General features: G+C 47.6%; 1 protein-coding gene across 1 annotated transcript in view; it reads left to right on the forward strand.

The window, feature by feature from the left end:
• The window catches only part of SBNO2 (strawberry notch homolog 2), a 160571-nt gene that overhangs the window by 128735 nt on the left and 17333 nt on the right, over window positions 1-14503 (forward strand). Inside the window, exons 17-22 of the mRNA XM_070931866.1 lie at window positions 1128-1210; window positions 4326-4541; window positions 5568-5743; window positions 7879-8010; window positions 9552-9687; window positions 11427-11539. Coding sequence (XP_070787967.1) covers window positions 1128-1210; window positions 4326-4541; window positions 5568-5743; window positions 7879-8010; window positions 9552-9687; window positions 11427-11539 — 856 coding nt within the window. The remainder of the gene's footprint in view (window positions 1-1127; window positions 1211-4325; window positions 4542-5567; window positions 5744-7878; window positions 8011-9551; window positions 9688-11426; window positions 11540-14503) is intronic.

Consider the following 14503-nt stretch of genomic DNA (forward strand, 5'->3'; position numbering starts at 1 on the left):
TCTGGAGATGTTGTCTTTTTATTGTGGCTGTGCACCGCCCTGAGTCCCTCGGGCGAAGGGCGGTATAAAAATTCAAATAATAAATAAAATAAATAAATAAGAAACCCGGAACGTCCTTTCCATCATTGGCATTCTCAGAGAAGCTGCCCTTCCTTTTGGTCTTTTATTGGCATCCATGGAAATGCAATCAATTGGCTGCCCTAGAGATTCTCAACCTCTGCAACTTCTGTCTGAAACAAGCCGCTAAGCTCAGGCCACGCCATTCCCACAGCCACCTCATTTTGGTGTGTTTTTTTTTTTTTCTTTTTCTTTTCTGAGTGTGTGTGCTCACTGCTTTCTCCATGACCTACCGTGCATTTGGGGAGGTGGGGATAAAGATGGGAGACATCTCAAGGGCATTTCCCCCCCCTTCCCCAAAAGCTCTGTCATCAACATTGAGTCCATCCCACCACAACCCTCTTTCCCCTCCCCCTCCTCCCTTTGCATTGTTTAGTCCTTTCCTATCTGGTCTTGTGAAGACTCCTGTCTGTAGCCAAGCAAGAAGGACAAAGCATAAAGGTTGCCTAATTTGGAAGAGAGTACGTCGTTGTCCGTCCTTCTCATCAGCTGCTTGCTTATATAGGGCCTTACATCAGGGGTGAACCTACTGGAAGTACCAGAAGTCTGAAAACAGGCCAATTTCTGGCCTCCGAAGTCTGGGGAGGGCGAAAACACACCCTCCCCCTTGGTGGTTCAGGAGGCCGAGTAGGCCACGCCCACCATGCCCCCCCCCCCAGCACCTGGGCAGAGAACCAGTTGCTAAAATTTCTGAATCCCACCCCTGCCCACAATGCCTATATATCATAGGCAGGACTGCAAAAAACAAATGCACACTTATTTTTGAAAGAGTAATGGCTACCGATTTTCGTGCGGCTAAACAAATGCAAGTTCAAGACTTCGGAACCCTTTATTTTGCAAAATTAAAAAAAACCCTGTCCCTCCTCTGCAGCGCTGAGCCTCCTTTAGGTTGTTCTGTTTTAAGCTTTGATTTTTTCTCTGTGCCTTTTTTTGTTGTTGATGTTCATTTTCAAGTGAGCAGTTCGGTGTCCTGGGCAGCTAGAATAAAAATATCCCCTCTTAACTTTCAGAGGCGTCTTCCTTTCACTAATTCGGAAGCACTTTCCTTCAACCAAACGAAAAAGAGAAAGAGGAAGTATCAATAAAAGAAAACGTAAGATCCTTCTTATCCTCACCCCCTCACCCCTTTCCCCCCTTAAACAAAATCCTGATATCTCGGACCTTCTGCGGGGCACCTGCAGTTTGTATCCTGTTCTCTCCCTCCTCATCCTGTCCCCATTTTCCCCCCATTCCTCCATTTTGCTCTTCCAAGTTTCTTTTCTTTTTCACTGTTTTTTACTTTCTAGCTGTTTCATCCCTTCATTCGCGGCCAGGGCTTGTTCTAGGTCTGCTGTGCTTTTCACATTCACACAATTTCTGGCACGTTTTCCCATCTAATCCTGGCTTGTAGTCTCCCTTCCTCCTGACCCAGGGGGTGAAGAACCTGTCATGTCCCAAAAGTTTCTGATTTATGGGTAGTCCTTGACTTAACGACTTTTAATTGGGACCAGCATTTTCATTGCTTAAGGAAGGCAGTGGTTAAGTGAGTTTGCACCCAATTTTATAATGCTTTTTTTTTTGCTGTGGTTGTTAAGTGAGTCACTGCAGTCATTAAATGAATCCGACTTCCCCCATTGTCACTAACCGGCTGGGAAGGTGAACAGTTGGAGCCTCAACCATCATAACTACATGCCGGTAGCCAAGTTCCCAAATTTGGATCGTGTGACTGTGGGGATGCTGCAATGGTCATAAGTGTGAGCACTGGTCATAATTTGCTTTTTTTCCCCCCAGCACCGTCATAACTCCAAATAATCGCTAAATAAATGGTCATAAGTGGAGGACTTAAAAACAGCATAGACTGGTGATGTCACCAGCAAGTTGGCTCAAAGGAGATTTTCTGTTAGTGTATTAAAAATCATAATTTGGTCACACCATCTGCAGAAAACCCACTCAAAATGGACAGGGGCTCCAAGCGTCGCTTGGGCCTCAGGTTCTCCATCCCTGCCTTGATTGGAAACACTGTCCTGAATGTTCCTTTTTCCCCCCTGCTTTTTTGGATGTTCCCCCCCCCCCCCCCAAAAAAAAGGAAAGGGAAAAAAACCTCCATTCAGCTTATAGCAAAAATTGGTAGCTTTCGCTCCTTCTCTTTGAGGGAATCGCCCCGTGTTTCGCCTGTGCTGCTCCATTTTTCAGCTGCTTAGGCAATTAATATAGAAAATCCTCGCATACCGACTGCCTAGTTCCGTGATCATTCGAAGTTATGATGGGGCTGAAAAAGTAGATTTACAATCGGTCCTCAAATTCGTGGCTATGGCAGAATCCCTGCGGTCAGGGGGTTGCCCTTTGGGTGCTTAGCAACCAATGCACATCAACAACAGTTGCCGTGTCCTACGGTCCCACGATTTCCATTTGCAACCCTCACTGCTGGCTTCCGACAAGCATAGTCAATGGGGAAGCCAGCGGGAAGCCTCAGGTCACAGTCACATGACATCACGTTTAAGAGCTGCGGCCAGAATAGATGCAAGTTGGCCACAGTCACATGACATTTCAATTAGTGACGGAGTTGCTGGTCCCAGTTGTGGTTGGTAAGTGAGGACTGCTTTAATTCTTGTACACGCAGTGGCAAGATACTACAGAGAGCTAAGAAGCAGCATTAACATAAATATGTAACCGTAAGAGAGGCGAGAGCCAATCTGGTAGAGTGGTTAAGGGATTGGGTTAGAAACCAGGAGACCCTGAGTTCTAGTCCTGCCTTAGGCATGAAACCCAGGGTGGATAAAAATCAATGATTTTTTTAAAAAAAATCATTTTTTTTTTGACTTTTTTGATTTAAATCGGATTTTTTTGATTTAAATCGGATTTTTTTTATTTTTATCGAATTTATTTTAATAAAAAACTTTTGGGGTAAAAATCTATCGTAAGATAGTTTTCTATTTAAGATACATAAATAATTTAGTTTATTCAGCATGAAATGGAGCTTAGTTATGTAGCATGAGGCTGTATATTCTGCAACACTGGGACTATCGGTGAGTCAACAGTGGGTCAAAGGAGTAGCAGAGATGACAGTTGCTCTTTAAAAGTTATGATTTAAATCGAGTTGATTTAAATCAAGCCTTTTTACTAGTGATTTAAATTATGATTTAAATTGTGATTTAAATCAACTCGATTTAAATCAGATCCACCCTGATGAAAGCCAACTGGGAGATTTTCAGCCAATCACCAGGAGAGAATGAGGTCTCGTCCCATTTAGGCACAAGAGCCAGTTGTGTGATTTTGAGCCAATCACCAGGAGACAGTGAGTTCTAGTCCCGCCTTAGGCACAAAAGCCAGCTGGGTGATTTTGAGCCAATCACCAGGAGACAGTGAGTTCTAGTCCCGCCTTAGGCACAAAAGCCAGCTGGGTGATTTTGAGCCAATCACAAGGTGATCATGAGTTCTAGTCCCGCCTTAGGCAGAAAAGCCAGCTTGGGTGGCCTTGGGCCTATCCCTCCCAGGAAAACTGCAGCCGAGAATCAGGCACGATTGAGCAGAAAGAAAAAAATAAAGAAGACGAATAATTTCAGTTCAAGAACCAGTACCTTGGGGTGAACGTTGGATTAGATCCTAGTTTTTCTATCTTCAATCATCCAACTTTTGTCTGGCAGCTTCGTGGACTTGATAACGCCCTGTCCAAAACGATGCAGCCAAAGCGCAGGTTTTCTCGTCTCCGTTGCTAAGCCTTGCAAATTGCACTGCTTCTCCCTGCCTTCCTTCTGCATCTGTCTAAAGCCAGTGTTTTTCAACATCAGGGGTGTCAAACTCAATTTCATTGAGGGCCGCATCAGGGTTGTGTTTGACCTCGGAAGGACGGGTGTGGGTGGGTATTGGTGGGGGTGGCCAGTTCGACGGAGGCCATCACAGCTGAAAACAGGGCTCGGGGGGGCGCACACGCCCCCGCCCCTCCAAGCTCTGTTTTTGCTGGCAGAGGCACCATGAGCCGGTCCTTTTACTGTTTCTAGGCTGGATCTGGCCCGTGGGCCTTGGGTTTGACATCTCTGCTTACCGTGAACAACTTTAAGATGGGTGGACTTCAAATCCCAGAATTCTTCAGTCAGTGTGCTGACTGGGGAATTCTGGGAGTCGAAGTCCACTCGTCTGGAAAGTTGCTCAGGTTGAGAAGCTCCGATCTGAATTGAATTGGCCTTTCAATCCTTCCTGGGATTTTTTGGTTCTTTTTTCCTCCCCTCCAGTAAAGCAGAGAGTCCGAGGCCTTAACAAAGTGATGCGAATCGCCCACGACCACTACAGCGGTAGCAACGACATCATCAAGATCAGCTCCGAGAGCAGCACGGATTCTGAGCCAGGTTTGGAGAGTGATTTCAATTCCTCTCCGGAGTCCCTGGTGGAAATGGAGGACGTGGCCAGCAGATACAAACCCATCAATGGCGCCATGTGTAATGATCCAAGTAAGTGGGATCCCAAACACGACAAGCTGGGGGGTTTGGGAGAACCTCTAACTAAGATTCTGTGCAGTTTGGAGAATCCCCAAATCCCACTCCAAAGCACCTGAAGGCAGGATAAGAAGCAATGGATGGAAAGTAATCAAGGAAAGAAGCAACTGAGAACTAAGGAGAAATTTCCTGACAGTGAGAACAATTAATCAGTGGAAGAGCTTGCCTCCAGAAGTTGTGGGTGCTTCCATCACTGGAAGTTTTTAAGAAGAGACTGGGCAACCATTTGTCTGAAATGGTATAGGGCAGTGATGGCTAACCTTTTTGCCATCGCATGCCAGGAAGGGGTGGGGTGGGGGAGGTTTGCCCATGCGTGTGCCCACACCCATAATTCTATGTGCCCCGCCACGCACATGCAAGCGTGACCCCCCCTTCCCCCCCACACTCCTGGCACGCCCATTTTTCTTTCTCACCTGACTCCAGATCCTTTTTATGCATCTGGGGAGGGCGAAAACAGCCTTCCCCACCCCCTCGGAGGCCGGAAGTTGAGAAACGGGCTGTTTCAGGCCTCCGTGGGGGTGGGAAAGGCTGTTTTCGCCCTCCCCAGATGCATAGAGAGGATCTGGAGCCAGGGAGAAAGAAAAATGGGCCTTCCCCCCCCCAGGCCCTCTTCTGGTGGGCCCAAAAGGGCCGAAAATCAGCTGACAGAGCTGAGCTGGCGTGCCAGGCAACATGACTCCGCATGCCACCTGTGGCACGCGTGCCATAGGTTCGCCATCACGGGTATAGGGTTTCCTGCCAAAGCAGGAGTTTGGACTAGAAGACCTCCAAGGCCCCTTCCAACTCTTCTCTTCTACTCTACTCTACTCTACTCTACTCTACTCTACTCTACTCTACTCTACTCTACTCTACTCTACTCTACTCTACTCATCCTACAACTGATGCAAGCCACAAGGCTACCATTGCCCTACTCCGCCTTCCTGTTTTCCTCTCTCCGAAAAGAGAAGAAGAGCTACAATCTCTTTCTCTTCCCCTTTACAGTTGGCCTATATTGGCCGAACCACCAAAAGGAGATGAACGGATCAGGGACTCCGGAATGCGTGGAGAGCATGAAGCAGGAACTGCTGTCTCAAGTGAAGGAATTGGGCAAAGAGCTACCTCTTAACACTTTGGACGAGCTGATCGACTACTTTGGAGGCCCAGAAAAAGTAGCAGAGGTAAAACATTAGGGACCAGAGAAAGGGGAAGCATCACAAAAGGATTTTTGACTTCTATGCCTCACAAAATCAAATCACACTCAGATGGCCTATGCCATGAGTCTCCAAAGTTGGCCACTTTAAGACTTGTGGACTTCAACTCCCAGAATTCCTGAGCCAGCTATGGCTGTCTGAGGAATTCTGGGAGTTGAAGTCCACAAGAATGGCTGGCTGAGGAATTCTGGGAGTTGAAGTCCACAAGTCTTAAAGTGGCCAACTTGGAGACCCCTGACCCGTATGTTTGATATATAAAGGCATTAGAGACGGTGCAGAATTAGCATTGCTTCAGAGAGAAGTTATTTTGTGGGGTTCTTGGTGCACTCTGAGCTTGGTCGTTTCCTTGCAGACATTTCATGACCCGGCTAGGTTACATCATCAGCGCTAGGGAGAGGTTTGCTTCCTATTTATATGCTGTAACTGGCTCTGCCAAGGTTGTTGATCAGTTCGTCTCCATTTAAAGTTAAGCTTTCCTCTATTTCAGCTTTTGGCAGAGCCGCCCCATTTAAAATCAACTGGGAGAAAGTGTGAGAGCAGAGACTCGTACAGAGATAGATCAGGCACCCACCTTCATAGGAAGGAGCCATGAACTTAGTGACTCCACTCATTTGTTTCAAAAGCAACCTTACCTTCTTGAGATCCGGGGTTCAGGATCTCCTTCATGAAAGAGAATCTGGGGAAATCCTTGTCTGAAAAGATCATCTTGGTCTTAGCTATTTGTTTGTTTGTTTGTTTAAATTTCTATGCCACCCATCTCCTTTACAAGGATCTAGGACTGTGATGGCGAACCTATGGCACATGTGCCACAGGTGGCACGTGGAGCCATATCGGTGGGCACGCGAGCTCAGCTCTGGCACACATGTGCACACTGGCTAGCTGATTTTCGGGCCTTTGGATCCACTGGAAATCAGCAAATAGGCCATTTCCAGCCTCCGGAGGGCCTCCAGGGGGGTGGGGAAGGCCATTTTCGCCCTCCCCAGGCTCCTGGAAAGGCTCTGGAGCCTGGGGAGGGTGAAAAACAGGCCTACCGGGCCCGCCATGCCATCACATGCCAAAAGCGAGGGAAGTGCGGGGGGGGGTGTCACACACACATGCGCGAGGCGGGGCGCATAGAATTATGGGTGTGGGCACGCACAGCGCGCAACCCCCCTGCGCTCCCCCGTCTTTTGGCACGTGATGGCAAAAACGTTAGCCATCACTGATCTAGGACAGGAGTGTCAAACTCAGTTTCATTGAGAGCCACATCAGGGTTGTGTTTGAACCTCTTGGGGCCAGGGTGGGCGCAGGTCACTTGTGTCAGGGGCGCCTGTGGTGGCCCGAGCACTCTGCCAGCGAAAACGGGCTTCCGAGCTCCATTTTCAGCTGTCATGGCCTCCTGCAACCCTCTGCGAGCGAAAACGGAGCTCAGGAGGGCTGCCTGCGGCCCTCCCAAGCTCCATTTTCTCTGGCAGAGGCACCACAGGCCGGTCCTTCACTGTTTCCAGGGTGGCCTCATGGGCCAGATCTAACAACCCCATGGGCTGGATCCACCCCCCACCTCCAGGCCTTGACTTTGACACATCTAGGATCTAGGACACACCTAGGATCTAGGACAACTCGCCACGGCCAACTCGCTGAGTTGTCACTAAGAGTTACACTAACATCGAAGAAATGGCGGAATAGAATCATGAAAGAAAGGATGCCAAAGGAGGGACAAAATGAGATGCGAACGACAGAAATGAAAACGTATTTTTAAAATTATTTTAAATAATTGAATTGCTGAATGGCCCCATGGCAAATTGTCCCGTAGCGAATTGGCGACAGTTGAGTTGTCCATGGCATGTTGACTGCGGCGAGTTGTCCCCTTGCACCCTTGCAGGGTGACTCTGGCCGGCTACGCTTTTCTCAGGGAGAGATAGATAAAATAGATTCAATTAATTAATTAGATACGATTTGCCCATCTGAAATAACGTGATTTGGGGCGGCTAACCGTTCAAAGCGAAATAAAAACCGTAAGCAAAAGTATACACAATGCCATCAAAGAGCAGCCACGCCTCACAGACGTCCACACAGCCACAAAACAGGATCAACTCCCGTGTCCCCTTTTCCCTCTCGGACAGATGACCGGGCGGAAGGGACGAGTCGTGCGGAGGCCCGGTGGCTCCGTGGTGTTTGAATCGCGAGCTGAGCAAGGCCTTTCGATCGACCACGTGAACCTCAAGGAGAAGGAGCGTTTCATGAATGGAGACAAAGTGAGTGCTGGTGGGGGGCGGGGGGGGGGGGCTGCCCAGGGGGGCTGCCCAGGAATGGGATGGGGAGGGACCCCACCTTGCCAGAGTCATGAGAGGCATTGGACCCCTCTATGTTTTGACCTCGAGCTCCCCATGGCTGGAGAAGATCAAAGAAGCAGTGGTTTCTCTTGAGTGCTCATGCAGGCTTAATGCAGGTAGTCCTCACTTAAGGACCGATCGCTCAGAGATTGTTAGAAGTCGATAGAGGAAAATATTTGTAGCTCAGGGTTGAATTGAAACGAGGGGTCCTTGGTGCTCTGTGAGCTTGGTGGCTTTCGTGCAGACCCAGCTAGGTATCATTGGGACCTAGGCTTACTGAGTCATTACAATACACAATTAGTCCCAAACAAACCTATTTTATTGTAACAGCTGAGAATTACGCTCATTCCCAGCTTAGCCCAAATTAATTCCAAAACAAGTCCTTCGGAAGAAGTCCTTTGGGATAATCACCAACCTTTATCTTCTTTGACACCCTGCCAAAGGCCTTACTTGGCAAAGCCCCACGAAGTTCAGAAACAAACAAGAGACGCCGACTGGAAACAGAGTTAGCAACGTTGCTTTCCTGCAAAAAGGCCCAAATGCCTCTGTTTCTCTTTTAAGCCTTATGGGAGGGGCCACTCATCTCCTGGCCTTATTCCTGAGTCATCCCTTTTGCTTTAGCTGCTCTTGCCTTTTGGCAGCTCTGTGCATGTGTGCACTAGGAACAGGCTCCTCCTGTTCCTCTGCCTCTCTGCTGTCCGACTCTGGAGGCTCCGGAGTCCACGCATCACTCTCAGATGGCCCTGGCCCCATCTCTGCCTCCGATGCAGAGCCCTCATCCGAGCCTTCCCCAGACTCCAGGACTGGCCCATGTTCCTCCCCAGCCTCCTCACTGTCTGACTCCGCTGCCAGCTCCTCAACAGGTAGCATCATCAGTGCTAGTAGGGAGTGGGGTTTGGTCTCAATTTATACTCTAGTGGCTTGCCCTGTCAGTGTTGGTGGGGGTGGTTTTGGCGGTTCCTTGATTAGGCAGTTGTGTACTGTGGGACCCTTGGCACTCTCTGAGCTTGGTTGTTTTCTTGCAGGCATTTCACTACCCAACTAGGTAACATTATCAGTTTATATTCTAGTGGTATTGATGGGAGTGGTCTTGGCAGTTCCTTGATTGGGCTGTTTACTATTAGCTTGTTTGGCAGTTCCTCGATTGGGGTATTAGTATATGAGCCACGGTGGCACAATGGTTAGAGTGCTGTACTGCAGGCTACTTATGCTGACCGCCAGCTGCCTGCAATTTGGCAGTTCAAATCTCACCAGGCTCAAAATTGACTCAGCCTCCTTATCCCCCCCTTTGCAAACGATTCAACTCCACTTTCCATTTGAAAATGCACACTCCCCCCTGCCCGACGTAGCTCGCAGGGCAGGGGTTGAGCCAACTTGCTTGAAAACATTAAGGAGGCTGCCATGTTCCAAAAATCCAGCTGAGAAAATTGACTCTCTTCTCTCTCTCTCTGTCTCTCTCTTAGCTCGTAGCAATAATCTCAGAGGCCTCCAGCTCAGGGATTTCTCTCCAAGCAGACAGACGGGTAAAGAATCAGAAACGGCGGGTCCACATGACGCTGGAATTGCCCTGGAGTGCTGACCGAGCCATACAGCAGTTTGGTAAGACACTCAAGCCAGCTTTGGTGTCTCCTGTAGGAATGTCCAGAAGTAGGAAATCTAGTGTAGCAAAAAGAAAGACTAGGGGAGACATGATAGCAGTTGTTGTGACCCTGACTCCCGAGCCTGTCCTAACAGAGGAAGAGTACTCAGAAGGTGATGGGGAGGAACTGATAAGGCCTCCCTCTCCAGGACCCTCCTCTCTGGCAATGCCTCTGGTTCCATCCGAAGGCCAAGAGGAACAGCCTGGGATATGCCAGGAGGAAAGCATATCGGAACAACAACAGATAGGGAGCGAGGATGATGAATCCTGGCTTGATCCCAGGCAGCGTCGGAGGGAGAAGCGTGCGCAGCAAAGAAAGAGGCATGGGAGGGCCAGAGATTGAGCTGAGTCACTGAGCCACACCCCACAAGGGATAAAAGTGGGTGTGATTGCTCTTCAGGCTTTGTGACGGTCAAAGTTAAAAACCTGAGAGTCACATCGCGTTACCTGAAATTTGGCTTGTGCATATTTGGATTGGACCTTGGCAAACTATTGCTTCGTGGATTGCTTTTTGCTACTGAATCGGACTGAGGATAAACTCTCTCTTGCTTACTGTGAGTGAAAACTGACTTGGCAGCATTTCACAGTTTACTACCAAAACTCTTCATCTGCATGGGTGATGCTGTCTGTCATAAGATGCTAAGTCTGATTGCTTAATAAAATCTTGGCAGGCGTGCCTGGTTGTGTGTTTGCCTGTGTGGGGAAGGGGGACAGAACAGCAGTCTTCCAGTATCTCAGGGGCTGCCACAAAGAAAAGAGAGTCAAGCTACCGTATTTTTCGGTGTATAAGACGCTCAGGACTATAAGACGCACCTACCTTTTTTGGTGAGGAAAACAAGAAAAAGAAATCTGCCTCTGCCTCCCAGCAATTTTGCCTCATTGCAGCAAACAGCAAAGCTGGATTGTGCTGTGGGATGGTCCATTCACAACATATGAAGAACGGCTGCAGGATTTGGGTTTGGCTAATCAAAAGAAAAGAAGAATTAGGGGTGACATGATAGCAGTCTTCCAGTATTTGAGGGGCTGCCCCAAAGAAGAGGGGGTCAAATTATTCTCCAAAGCACCAGAGGGCAGGACAAGAAACAATGGTTGGAAGCAAATCAAAGAGAGAAGCAACCGGGAATTCAGGAGAAACAATTAACCACTGGAATGAGTTGCCTTCAGAAACTGTGGGTGCTCCATCACTGGAGGTTTCTAAGAAGAGATTGGACAACCATTTGTCTGAAATGGTACATGGTTTCCTGCTTGAGCAGGAGGTTGGACTAGAAGACCTCCAAGGTCCCTTCCAACTCTGTTATTCTGAGGCAGATGAAGAACGGTTGCAGGAATTGGATATGTCTCGTCTAGTGAAAAGAAGGACTAAGGATGACATGATAGCAGTCTTCCAGTATTTGAGGGGCTGCCACGAAAAAGAGAGGGTCAAAATTATTTTCCAAAGCAGGCAAGATAAGAAACAACGGATGGAAACTAATCAAGGGGAGAAGCAACCTGGAATTAAGGAGAAACTTCCTAATGGTGAGGACAGTTAGCCGGTGGAACAGCTTGCCTCCAGAAATCATGGGCGCTCCATCACTGGAGGTTTCTAAGAAGAGACCGGACAGTCACTTGTCGGAAATAGTATAGGCAGAGGGCTGGACTAGAAGACCTCCAAGGTCCCTTCCAGCTAATTGATTCTACTCAATCTGCTTTATCCTTCCAGGCCGCACGCATCGTTCCAACCAGGTGTCTGCTCCAGAGTACATTTTTCTCATCTCCGAACTGGCTGGCGAGAGACGGTTTGCATCCATTGTGGCGAAACGCTTAGAAAGCCTTGTAAGTTACTCTCTTTCCCTGCCTAAAACCCTTAAGAAAAGTCACCGTTTTCAACCTCCTGCTCTGTTCCCTTTGAGAGAGAATAATTTTGAGCCTATTTTACGGGGGGGGGGGGGGTGTCTAGGACAACTCACTCATTGCAGTCAACTCAGCATAGCCAACTGGCCTCAGCCGACTCATCATGGCCAATCTGCCACGGGGCAATTCCGTGCGTAATAGCTCCATGCGATCGATGTTATCTTCCACTGTTTCTTCGACATTAATTTCCATTTTTTGTCGATGGAAATAATGTCAAAGAAACATTTATCACATTGAGTTGAAATGCAAGGGCCTTGGTGGCGCAGCAGACTAAAGCACTGTTAAGTAACACCAGCTGCCTGCAATTACTGCAAGTTCAACTCTCACCAGGCTCAAGGTTGACTCAGCCTTCCATCCTTCCGAGGTAGGTAAAATGAGGACCCGGATTGTGGGGGCAATAAGCTGACTTTGTATAAAAAAGAACACCGCTGGGGGGGCCCGAAAGCCCTACTAAGCAGGTATATACAAAAGTAAGACGGCTATTGCTTAACGCATTATAAGCCGCCCTGAGTCTCCGGAGAAGGGCAGCATATAAATTGAACCAATAAATAAATAAATAAATGTCCGTGGTGAGTTGGACCGCGGCAAGTTGGCCCATTCCGGTTTACAGGGGCTTGTAAAAGTTTTTATCTGGGAAACGTCTTTTATTTCTTAAATTTCTATGCCAGCCGTGTCACTTAGTGCAGCAATTCTAGGTGGCTTACAAAGTAACAGAAAGTTAAAAAGTGCAAAAAAAAAAAAAAAAACACCCACCAATTAAAATTAGTTTAAAAGAGTTAATAATCAAGTTGATGGAAGTCTGTAGAGATTCTCAGTCATCCAAGTCATGGTTGTCCGAAGGGCGCCCTTTTTTTTTTTTTTTTTTTAAGAAAAAAAACCAGAGGTGGGTTTGAGTTCTGACCAGTTCTGGAGAACCGGTAGTGGAAATTTTGAGTAGTTCAGAGAACCAGTAGTAAAAATTCTGACTGGCCCTGCCCTCATCTATTCTCTGCCTCCCAAGTCCCAGCTGATCAGGAGGAAATGGGGATTTTACAGTATCCTTCCCCTGCCACGCCCACAGAACCAGTAGTAAAAAATTTTGAAACCCACCACTGAAAATAACCCCAAGAAAGTCCAGTTGCTTCCTGAAAAAAGCACCTTTAGGACAACCATGACCTGGATGACTGAGAATCTCTACAGACTTTTAGCTATATCAGCGATGGCTAACCTTTTTGCCATCGCGTGCCAGGAGAGGGGGGGGTGGGGGAGGGTCACGGCGCACGTGCCCACGCGCATGCGCGCGCAACCCTCCTTCCCCCCCCCTCCTAGAGAGGAGCCTCTCTAGGAGTCTCTGGAGGCTGGGGACAGCAAAAAAGTCACTTCCTCTCCCACCGGGAGTTGGGAAATGGGCCCTTTCAGCCTCCGTAGGGCCTCCAAGGGAGTGGGAAAGTCTGTTTTCGCCCTTCCCAGATAAATAGAGAGGATCTGGAGCCAGGTAAGAAAGAAAAACGGGCCTTGCCCACCCACCCACCCCAGGCCCTCCAGAGGCAGGAAACAGCCTGTTTCCCTACTTCTAGTGGGCCCAGAAGGCCCGAAAATCAGCTGGCTGGCGTGCGCATACGCCCCAGAGCTGAGCTGGCGTGCCCACTAATATGGCTCCACGTGCCACTTGTGGCATGCGTGCCATAGGTTCGCCATCACGGAGCTATACAATTTGGGATGGACACCCTTCGAATGGTGTGGGAGTTGGAATGGATCTCCTTGCAATGGAAAAAATTGCAAACTACAGGAACCAGAAGCACTACTCAGGTGACCCTGAGGACACAGATAAACCGCCAAGTGGCCTCAGCGACCCTCTAAAAGGATGCAAATGGTCTAGCTCAGGAGCAGGATGTGAGAGACGCAATCCCCCCCCCCTTTTTTTTGATCCACCTCCAGCTGCTGACCTTATAAGAAATGCTCTCTTCAAACATATAACTCTCATTTGTTTATCCTTTCTAGTCAATTAACAAGAATGACTATTCTATTTTCTTTTATTTATTAAATTGATATGCCGCCTATCTCACCATCGAGTGATTCTGGGAGGCTCACAACATCATAAAGCAACAATGTGAAACAATTAGAATGCGAAAAACTTCTTTTTTTAAAAAAAAATAATTTTTATTACAATTTTCCTTTACACAACTCTAGTACATAATCAACAGACAATGTCATTTTTATATACTTCGGATTAACATTCCATACAATATATACATTATATACATTTGATATCTAATCCTCAATTGCCTTATGTATATTTTATTTCTATTATCTATCCAGGTGTACCATGTTTCTCAAACCGCATAAAATTCCGAATCATCTTTTTCGTTTAGTTTTAGGGTCAGTTTATCCATTTCGGCACATTCATATATCTTCTGAATAATCAATCCCTCTGGTGGTGTATTGCGTTCCTTCCAGTATTGCATGAACGCAATTCTTGCCGCTGTTAATATGTGTAGAATCAAATATCTTATCTTTCTATCGAATTTTGTTTTCAGTATTCCCAGGAGGAATGTTTCTGGGTTTAATTCTATTCGACATTTTATTAGCTCTTGTAGCCATCCTTGTATCTTAGTCCAGTACTTTTTCGCTTCAGGACATAGCCACCAAGCATGAAGGAAGGTACCTTGACGATGGTTACATTTCCAACATTTTGGGCTTAGCTTCAAGTACATTTTAGCCAGCCTTGCTGGGGCAAGGTGCTAGCGGTAGAGCATTTTATACTGATTTTCCTTATAAGCAGCTGATTTTGTTACAGTGTAATTTTTGTTCCAAATTCTTTCCCAATCGTCTAAAGCAGGGGTCTCCAGTCTTGGCCGCTTTAAGACTTGTGGACTTCAACTCCCACAAAGCTGGTCGAGGAATTCT

This window comes from Pituophis catenifer, unplaced genomic scaffold (assembly GCF_029215685.1).
Source record: "Pituophis catenifer annectens isolate HBS135680 unplaced genomic scaffold, rPitCat1.0.hap2 SCAF_1, whole genome shotgun sequence".
Lineage (NCBI taxonomy): Eukaryota > Metazoa > Chordata > Lepidosauria > Squamata > Colubridae > Pituophis > Pituophis catenifer.